Here is a 10,686-nt window from a genome sequence, read left to right on the forward strand (position 1 = left end):
CCCGCCTTGCCCCCCCCCCTCCCAGCCAACTGCACCATGGCCCGCCATTCCATGGCGCCTGCGGTGGCACTGGCAGTGCTGCTGCTAGTCGGGGCCGGGGTGCCACATGCTGCCGCGGACCTGAATGCGCCTGCTGGCCACGCCCGCGAACTCCAGCAGCTCTTGGGCGGCCTTCTGGGTGGAACAACCGGCGGCCTCCTAGGCGGAACGACCGGCGGCCTCCTTGGCGGAGTTGGTAGCCTCCTTGGCGGCCTCACTGGCGGCCTCACTGGTGGCCTTACCAGCGGCCTCCTTGGCAACGCCACCAACACCGGTGGCCTCCTGGGCGGCGTCCTTGGCGGCAACACCACCGGCGGTCTCCTTGGCGGTGTCACCGGGGGTCTTACTGGCGGTCTTGTTGGCGGCGTCGTCGACACTGTCGGCAACCTCCTGAGCGGGTCCACCACGGGCCTCCTAACCGGCACGATCGGCGGCCTGCCCCTCGTCGGTGGTCTGTTTGGCCCCGTCTCTGGCGTCCCGGTGGCTGGCGGCCTGCTCAACAGCACCCAGCTGAGCGGCCTCCCTGTCGTGGGCAGCCTCCTGGGCAACGTCCCTGTCATCGGCAATGGCAGCCTCCTCTCGGGCCTCCTGGGCCTCGGCAGTGGCGGCGTCCTTGGCGGCGGAGGCCTGAACGCCTTCATCAATGCCACCCTCAACAATCTCGTCCCCACTGTTCTTGGGACTGCGGCTGGCCTCCTGCCTGGCGTGACCAATGGGCTCCCCCTGGGCCTTCTCAGCGGGAACCAGAGCTTTATCATGGCGCCGACTGATGTCTCCTTCATCGGCGGCAAGGGTGCCCTGCTGTCGAGCGTGGTCAGCCTTAACCCTGGCAAGCTGCTCTCTGTCGTTGGCATCACCCAGCTGCCCAATGTCGGCAGCATCATTGTCAGCGCCGACGGCAGCTTCCTCTACAACGGCCCCAACCTTAACGGTAGGGATTTGGGAGTGGGAGAGACTGGGGGGATGGCAGTCTGGATTGTCGCGCATCGTGCGTACAAACATGTGACAAGAAACAGCTGCGGATCTGCTTGTCCACTTGCCCGCACAAAGTCCTAGCGCTTGGCGCGTATGGCGGCCAACGTTGCAGATGTTTCAGCTCGCTGCCTGCCTCTTGAGGCCACCAGACCAGAGCCTCACTCTGCCAAACGCTCTTGCGCCACATGGCTGCTGTGCCACTCTCTTGCCCAGGTTCCACCAAGGTGTGTGTCCAGGTCACCGACCTGCTGGCCACCGCCCCCATCTGCATCGACCTGATCCGCAACCTCCAAGTGCCAGCCGTTGCTGGCATTCTCCCCCTGGTGTTCAGCAACAAGACAGTCATCGACCTCAAGGGCAACACCAACTTCACCAGCCTTCCTGGCAGCCTGCTCAGTGGGGTGATTTCCCCCAACCTGCCCCTGGGCGGAATCCTGGATGTGCTTGGCCTGTCCATCCTGCCTGACATCGGCACCATCACCCTCAACCCTGACAACAGCTTCACCTACACCGGGCCCAGCTTCAACGGTGCGAAAGAGCTTGAGCGAGTCCATGGGCCGGTGCTGTTATGCCTGCCTTGCTGCCAGCGCTGCCTTGGCTCGCCTGTGACTGCGCCCATCGAGTTGGGGCGTTCGGCTCACAGTGTGCACTCAGTCACGCCAATGATGGTTCCAATCTTCTGCCCGCCTCGGCAAATCTGGTGCCGCACCGCAGGCACCACTGCATTTTGCTACATCGTCACCGACCTCCTCTCGACTCTGCCCCTGTGCCAGACAATTGCCGGCATTTTGCCGTCCCTCCCAAGTGTTGACCTGCCTGTCTGCCTTCCAGGCTGCTTGAATGGCGGTGCGTAAGCCCTCATCAAAGCTGCCGTTACAGTAGTTGCCCTGAGCTATTCACTGCGTGCCTCTCGCACTGGATGAAGCTCTTGTATGGAGGCCCACCTGGGCGGCGTTTCCGCTCACCCCGCCTCATCCAAACGCATCCATCCCCAGGCGTGTGCGATGCCCTGCTTACCTGCAACTGCAATGGCACTGGCTTCACCGATAGAATCTGCTCTACTCCAGTTGGTGCGTTGCCAGGGTCCCTGAGCTCTATCTGATGAGGCGTATGATGCATCACTTTGTTGCTGATGGCGTTGAGTGCGGCACTGGGGTGATGGTGATTGCATGAAGTCCGCCAACACAAGCTGGGACACCCCTGAGCAGTGGCAGCATCCATGTGAGTCTTTGTTCTTTAGCTGGTCGCGGTTCAGGTGCCTTCGCTCTGCCCACACATATGCTAACAGCCTCCCTCACCTCATGCACACCATTTTATGCAGTGTGCAACCCTGCTTGCCAAAACGGGGGTTTCTGCTCTGATACCAACACATGTGATTGCACAAACACCGGCTTTTTCGGCCCCACATGCGAGACGCCCAACAGTGAGTGTCATGTTGTGAGCAGTGGTTGCGAATCGCCAGAGAGATCGCGCCATTGGGAGACCCCCCCCCCCTTGTGTACCCCTCTGTCCATTGTCTAGATTCAATCCCTGTCTTGTCTTCGCAGATTGCACCGCCGGACTGTGCAAGAACAATGGCACTTGCTCGGGGAACAATACCTGCAACTGTGCGGGTACTGGTTTCACTGGACCGACGTGTGAGGGACCCCCGCCAGGTGCGTGGGGTGATCGTTGAGGCTTGGCAGAGTAGTGATGGCATGGTACAACCAATGTTTTGTTGACAAACTAGAAGCTGCTGATGAGCGTTCTTGCAAGGCGGACCCAACGGTTGAGATGGTCATGTGTGACTGGGGAGTGTCCGGGGGGGGCCCTGATGCTGAGCGATCCCTCCTGTTCCTGCGCCTCCCTCTCTATGCGTAGTTTGCAACATCACATGCCAGAATGGAGGTGTCTGTGTTGAGAACAACAAGTGCGCCTGCAAGCCGGGCTTTGTGGGCCTCACTTGCAATGGGACGACCAACGGGACCACCAACGGGACCACCAACGGGACCAATGGTGGGCCGCATTTCAACGTGCATGTTTGGGGAAAGATACCTGCTCAAGTGCTGTGTTCTGCAAGTGCTGGAGCATAGTCGGCGGGCTGGTGCGCACTGTGGGTAGGCAGCGGCGCCTCAATTGATGTGCAGGAACCCTGCTGCCCGGGCGCAGCCAGCATCCAGCACTTTGGTGGAGTGGGCGAGCAATATGCAGACGCGGAGTAAGGAGCGTGTTGCGTCGGACGGGCGCTTGTGGTAGCTTGACGCGACACCAGTTTCCCGCAGATGTCGCCCGAGCGTCCTCTTGGCAGCTTGCATGGTGCCCAGGCAGCCTGTAGCAACCAAATCTGCTGCCTTCTGCTCACCAATCAACGCAGTTTGCAACCCGCCGTGTGCCAATAATGGCAAATGCGTGGGGACTAATGTTTGTGATTGCACCGGCACTGGGTTTGCTGGCCCGACCTGCAACACAATCCCTGGTGGGTTGTCAGCCCCTCGCTGCATCACGCAGTCATGCGTGCATGTTGTGCAGGTTGTGCCAATGGCAGCTCCGACTGACCTTGAGGCCTTCCTGTATGTGCAGTGGGAAGTGCTGCCTGTCTCACAAACTGTGATGGCAGCTCGGCAAGTTCGTAGGCATTTAGCTAGGAAACGCACCTACTTAACTGTCCGCCTTAACTGCCCGCCTGACATCCCCCTGGCTGCGCGCCTGCCCGCAATCTTTCCGCGCAGTTTGCAACGCAACGTGCCTAAATGGAGGCAAATGCGTGGGGACGAACACCTGCGATTGCGCCGGCACTGGATTCACCGGCCCCACGTGCAACACGCCTCCAGGTGGGTGTGCCACTGCTTAGAACATGTGGGCTTGCAGCTGCCCTCTGTTGGGTCGTAGCCTGCGGTATGGGACTTGCAAGCGTATTACGCAACAGCTCACAATCAAACCTCGCAAAATGCACCCTACACAGTGTGCACCCCTGGTTTGTGCAAGAACAATGGCACGTGCTCAGGGAACAACACCTGCAACTGCGATGGCACCGGCTTCACTGGGCCGACTTGCACGGGCCCCCCGCCGGGTAAGCAGGCACGGTTGGGATTTGGAATGTATATGGCTGCTTGGGCAGGGCAGGGCAAATCAGCAGCATCGGGATACGTTGCAGACAGCTTTGTTTTGTGCAGGCCGTATGAGTCGTCGGGAGGGCTGTAGTGGTCTGAGTCGCAGTGAGGCGTGCTCTGCAGCTGTCATCAAAAGCCACAAGCAACATACCTTCTTGGTTCATGCGGTCGCTGCCTTGTGCAGTTTGCAATCCCGTGTGCCAAAATGGAGGCATCTGTGTCAACACCAACAAGTGCACATGCCCCACGGGCTTCACCGGGCCGACCTGCAACCAGACAATCAACTGTGAGCCTTAACTCGAGGGTCGCATCTTGTTGCCTGGAGTCCTGCAAGCTGGTGTTGATCCATAGAATGCGTCGTGTTTAGGTGCATGACTGCTGCGAGTGGTGCAGATCCAGCAGGTGCAGCTTGCATGCTGAGCAACACATGCATTTTAGACTCGCTGCCTCAATCCGCCCTTCCCCGCAGCCACCGTGTCAACTGGAGTGGATGTCGTCTACATCTGCCCGCGCAATGGCGTCTGCAGGGTGGCCGCCCCCGGTCCACTGAGCGTCTTCCCCAACCCGAACAGGCTCCCCCTCTTCTTGGTGTCATCTGGCAGGACCACCCCGGCCATTGGTGCGCTGGATGTCAAGGCTGACGGCTCGATCACCTACATTCCACCTATGTGAGTGCCGGCTCTGCCGTCGTGTTTATGGCAAGACGGCCTGCGCAACATGTGGCAATGACGGGCGAGGCGAGTCTGTACGGCAGTGAGCGGGCCAGTGGCCCGCATTGGCCCCAAACCCTTTGACGGACGGGTACAGCCTGCAGCAGGCTCCGCCCTTGTATTATTGGTATCCCGGTGCTGGCCCCTTCCATCTTCCTCACACATCGTGTTGGCATCCCGTCTACAACCACCCCATCTTCCTTGCAGCAATTTTGTCGGCAACGTCACCTTCCCAGTGACAATCACCGACCTGGCGTCGCTCAGGACTCTGAATGTGGTGCTGTCTATCACTGGCCCTGCACCCCCCGTCCCCACGGCCGTGGACGACACGTTCAACTGCCCTTTCGGCACCGACTGTGTGATCTCAGCCCCTGGTGTGCTGGCAAATGATGTCAGCACCAGCTCAGGCGCAAAGCTTGTTGTCACCAGCAACACCGGGAACGTCACCGTGGCGCCCGATGGCACGGTCACCCTGAAGTTCGTCCCGTGAGCATGCCTGGGAGCTAAGGCAGTGGCCTGTGTATGTGGGATTTCTGGTGGGAAGCTGCCGAGCAAGCTGCATCAAGCAGAGTGGCTGTGCAGCCGGCGATGACAGTACTGTGGCTGCTTAAACAATGCCTGTACATTTGGTCTGCGTCGCCAGGACCGGCTTGTTGGCCGTGGTCACATCCTGAAGAAAACCAACTCCGCTGCCCTTCGCCCCCAAACAACGCCAGTGGCTTCTCTGGCAACTCGGTCTTCACCTACACCATCAGCGACGGCGTCTCATTGTTCACCGCAACAGCCACCGGCACCCTGGTCGTCCCAGGCACCCAGCCCGTCGGCCTTGTCACCCAGGTGCTCAACACATTCCTGCTGCTGACTCCTGCCGATGGCAGCAACGCCAACGCCGTGTGCCCGGACCCCACGCCAGGGCTGGCTGAGATCACCGCTGTGGCTGTGGCGAGGCTGAGCACTGTGCCAAACATCACTGGCGTCCAGAGCTCTTTTGTGAAGTGCGACCTGGTGGTGAGCATCTCATGCGAGCTGCAAGGTTGCACAAGGCTGGGGCTGGTTGCAGTGTCACAAGAGAATCCGGAGGATGGTGGTGTGGTGGCAGAGTAGAGAGTCCCTGGTTGTATTATAGCCGAGGGCTGCTGCGAATCACTGGTGTCTGGGTGCATGGGTGCAAATCATCCCGACCCAGGGTTGCCCATCTGCGTGGGCCCCGCGCTGCTTCTACAGCACTCAAACGCAGCCCGTCCGATGCATCATGTCAAAACCATCAGCATCTGACTAGGATGCAATATCTTCTCCTGCATTGCTTTGCCTCACAGGATGGTGGCAAGGTCCTTGTCACCATGGCCACCACCGTCGGCGCCGCCACCGCTGGACCCATCGCCACCCTGCTGTCCGCCGTCAACTCGCCCGCCGCCGTTGGCCCCGCGGCCACCATTTCCAACGTTTGCACGTCGGCGCTCCTCGGGGCGCTGTGCAACAGCACCGCCGTCTTCAGCAGGCTGCGCGTGACGGACGGCTGCGCGACGACCGACAATCAGTGCATCCCCGCGACGCTGCGCGCCAAGCGTTGTGTCGTCAGCGGCCAGACGGTCGGCGGCTACGCCTTCGTCGCCTCTAGCCTCAACAGGAACACACCTTTTATCGATGCCAACGCGGCAGACACCTCGTCGGAGGAGCCCCAGGGCCGCCGCCTGCTGCAGCGGGTCCGCCAGGCCACGTTTGAAGGGTGCTGCGTGAGCCCCAGGCAGAGGGAGCCCGCGACTGGCACTGCATCCACCTGCAGGAGGATCAACGTCGGCAGGAGGTTCACCAGCCTCGGCCGCTTCAAGCCCACCACCTGCAGATGTGCCAACATCCGCGAGTTCGTTCAGTCTGAGATGTGAGTGCCGCACGCATGCCGCTGCCCGTGCCGCCCTTGCCCAGCTGTTGCATGTTTGTTATTGACATGGCCCTGCTTTGCACAGGGGTGCGTCGGTGATGACCTTGCCAGCGAAGGCGCAACCAGCCCCCACACAGGACATGCCGACTGCTAGTGGCCATGCCCTGACCTCGTCGCCTCAATCCCTTGCCTCCCATGCCGCTTCTTCCGGCCTCATGAAAACTGCAGGTCAACCAGGCCGCCCAGGGTTGCCGTGAACCACATTCCAGCCACTTACCCCTTCAGCGTCGGGTTTGTTGCCAACGTGTGCGTGCCCAGACCGTCCAGGAGCAACCCCCTGAGGTGCACCAACAAGTTCCAGACCGTGGGCGGCGCCACCGTCAGCTGCACCAACGGCACCCTCAACCTGGTCTACCAGTCGCTCCCCCGCTATGTCATCGGCCGTGCCCAGAACATCGTCGCCACGTGCACCAATAGCAGGTGCGGTCTGCAGCCGCGGGAACACGAGGGGCTTAGCCAGCTCAGGACTGCCAGTCTAGGCGAATCCTGCATCTGGCCCGGCCTGCACACAGAGGCACGAGCAGTGCAGTGTTCGTCCCCCCTCCCCCGCATCCACCAGACTGCTCTGAATATTCTGCCCTTGCCCTCTCTCACACCACGTGTTGCACCACAGGTTTACCCAGCTTTCCTCGTGCAACACTGTGAACGCACCTGGCACAGTTGTGAGCCCCTTGGTCACTGGCAACTTCCAGGTCACCAACCCGGACTTCGACGCCGGCTGCGTGTGCAAGTCGACCGGCCGCAAGCCGGTGCTGCTGCTCAACTCCGTTGATGTCATTGCGGGTCAGCAGTGCACCCCATGATCGCCAGGGACTGCTCACTGTTACCTGGTTTCTGCAGCAGCAGCTTAGCCCCGCCAGAGGTGTAAGCGTTTGAGCTTGGGCCCTGCAGCGCACGGCGCATGTGCTTGGCCGGCTGCCAGGCGGCAGGTTGGGGCTGCCTGGAACTGTCTATTTATGCGCCGGCGCTGAAGGTTTGTGGCGCCTTGAACTGTGCCGACGCAGTCACCAAGCTGCCGTTGCGATATCGTCTTCAATTCTTGGACGCCTGTTTTGGTCACCACTTTTCTGCACCCGGCCATAACACATGGGGGGCGTGCGCGTTTGTTGGAGCTTCCTCAGACCGCCGCCCGCGGGGCACCTTGCGCCCTGTTGCCAGTCAGCCACGAAACCAGAGCGCGTATGCGCAGGGCCCCTGTGCATGCACACACATGTGGCATTCTGAAGCCAAGGACCCTTGCTGAATGATCTGAAAGGCGTGGCCAATCGCAGCCTTTGCCGGGGCGCATAGCGTCTCGCATCTTTTGGCTGAGATGCTGAATTTGAGCAGGTGCTCGCGCAAGAAGCTGTTTGCTTGGTGTGGCTGCACGTACACAATCAACTCCCACACATCACAGGTGCCCTGGGCTGCTGTTGCGTCGTCCACCAGTCACTGACGGTCACGCAACGCATGCTTTTTCCATTTCATCATCATCCTCAATTGTGCATGCTCGGCTGCCGCCGGCTCCTGCTGGTGCCAGCAGGCACCAGCAAATGGGAGACGGGGCAGCCAGCTGGTAAGATCTTTGGCACAATTATACCTTGCATTCCGACCCTGAGCGGGTCCATCCACTGCGCAAGCGCCTTCACCTGGGGCGCAGCTGCCGTACCTGCAACGAGGCGCCGCGCCTGCCTCGCCTCGGCTGCCCTGCTTGTCCTTTTCTAACACTAGGCCGCACCGTACACAGGTGGACGGAGGTTGGCATCTTTGCAGCCCCAAATCCTGTAAAATCAAACACACGCGGTATGTGTGCTCGTACACCATGCTCAGGCGGTATACCTGTGCAGCCAGCCAGTGTGAGAGTTTCCCTAGCGGCTGGCTTGGTGAGCAACACAGGCGCAGCACATGAGGTCTGCACGAGGCATTGGGCAGACCACGCGGCCCTCAGCAAGGCGCAGCGATGGCAGTGCGCGCGCAGACCTGGGTGCGCGAACCGCAACCCGAATGCACCGCCTGCCGACCGTGTGACCTGATGCTGCCACGGTATCCGCCAGGATTCCAGTGCATCGAAAAGCTGCGGCGCGGCTGTCGACGCTGTTGACGGCAACACCTGCAACCTGTCGCACCGAATGCGTTCGGTGGCTTGGCCCCCGGTGATCAGCACCTACGTGCGAGGGCGGCGCTGTGAGAAGTCGGCTCGGCCCCACCTTTGCAGCCTGCGGACCTGCTGCAGGGCTGTGCGGGATTAGGCATCCGCATCTGCTGCTGGTGAGCAAGGAGTTGAGGAGCTGCTCATGCGCGTCGGTGTGCATGTGCATCCCCTTTCGTGCGTGTGCGCGCACTCACAGCGTGGTTGAGCGTGTGCCTGTGGGTGCGTGTGTGTATGCATGTGTTTGCTTTTGTGTTGGCGTGTGGGCGCGTCTGTGTGTGCCGAGGGTGTTTGTGGGTTTTTGTGTTTGTGTGTGTGTGGAGGGGGGGGTGGTTGCACGTGCGCGTGCGTGCGTGCACATGCTTGCACCCTTGCGCCCGGTGGAGTTTGCTGGTCGGTTCTCATCGCACCCTTGAGATCACATCACTATTTTTGCTGCCCGCCAGTGTTTTTCCAAGAGAGCATACGGTTCATGAAGCTGTGTAGTCATCGGTCTGGTCTGTGAGGGGCACACTGGGCCTGACCTAGCAAGCTGTCTGTTTATCATAAGCAGTCCAGCTCGCATGCATGTGCCGGCGGCCCAGTGGCGCCACCAGAATGAGATGCAACAGTGACGACCAAAGCGCTGTCGCCCTCTCAGGCAGAAAATCCGATCAAATGAGTGCACATGCAACTTGCAGTGTGAGCTGATCAGCCCTTGACGTCCAGACGGAGTCCTGACGTCCTGGCCATCTGTTGGTCTCCAAGCAGCGCAGTTTTGAACGCACGCACTGCAACATCAACAAAAAGTTTTCTGCTCGATTGTTGGCCCTCAGAGAGATTGTCCCTGTCTCTTACTTCATCATACAAAACTCTGAGCAACATTGTCAGCGAGATCATTCACTCACACGCTTTCATCGTCGCACCTTACTAGCGGGTATACATCATTGAGTGGATAAAATAATACTTTTTGCGGCTCACTGGCGGCATGCTGTCCTCCCTTAGTGGCAGGAGCACTGCCGCGGCGGCTGCCTGCTGCGGCAACAGCATTGGTGCTGGCAGTGTCTGCGTCAGCAGAGTGGTCCCGCCCCCAAATGCCGTTCGCCGCCTCTCTCATGCAGCTGCCTGCTGCAGCGGCCGCATGGAGCCGCACTCAGCGACGAGCGCACCCCGCCACCAACTGATGGAACGGTGGGGCAGTCGAGGCGGCGGCGGCGGCGCTGGCGGCAGCGTAGTGGCAGCGGCTGGGAGGGGACGGCCGCGCAGTACATCTAAGAGAGGCGAGGAGGCACCAGATGAGGATCTGGTGGAAGACGTCTTGTTTCAAAATGCGGCGCAGGATGGCGAGGACGCAGATGTCGGGGAAGAGGAGGAGGTGAGCCCGGAAGGATGGCCGCCGCGGCGGCAGCGCCGCTGCAGCCACGTGCAGGCGCACCTGGAGGGCCGCCAATGCTGAGCGTTCGTGATCTGCTGTGCGAAGCGCAGCGCACCAGGGCTGGTTGATCGGTCTAACCATAGGGAAGTCTCGCTTCCTCAATCGCGCATACCACCTGCCGCAACCGGCAGCGGCTAGTAGGCAGCTATGACCTGCACATTGGCAAACGCAACGAAACCTATGCCAAGGCCACGGCATCTGCATGCCCGCACACACCTGCGAGCTTGAAGCCCGCACGCCCACGTGGTCCCCCCCCCCTTTCCGCAGCTTGAGGCGTTCGACCGCTTCTCTCTGGACGAGGGCAGCCTGGTGGTGGAGGAGTTTGATGAAGAGGAGGAGGGGGAGGAGGGCCCGGGGGCCGGGGGCGGCGGCGAGGAGGGGGAGGACGAGGA

At 60.8% G+C, this 10,686-nt stretch overlaps 1 protein-coding gene across 1 annotated transcript; it reads left to right on the top strand.

The window, feature by feature from the left end:
• Positions 1–795: 795 nt before the first annotated feature.
• Positions 796–7,555, top strand: MNEG_5875 (hyalin domain-containing protein; the record flags this gene model as incomplete). The annotated part of the gene is made up of 9 exons (XM_014045650.1): positions 796–970; positions 1,228–1,542; positions 2,875–2,923; positions 4,706–4,771; positions 5,021–5,299; positions 5,530–5,821; positions 6,130–6,692; positions 7,020–7,172; positions 7,366–7,555. 9 exons carry the CDS (start codon positions 796–798, stop codon positions 7,553–7,555), a joined length of 2,082 nt encoding a protein of 693 aa, XP_013901104.1.
• Positions 7,556–10,686: the final 3,131 nt, after the last annotated feature.

Source organism: Monoraphidium neglectum (genome assembly GCF_000611645.1).
Source record: "Monoraphidium neglectum strain SAG 48.87 unplaced genomic scaffold scaffold00907, whole genome shotgun sequence".
Classification (NCBI taxonomy): Eukaryota; Viridiplantae; Chlorophyta; class Chlorophyceae; order Sphaeropleales; family Selenastraceae; genus Monoraphidium; species Monoraphidium neglectum.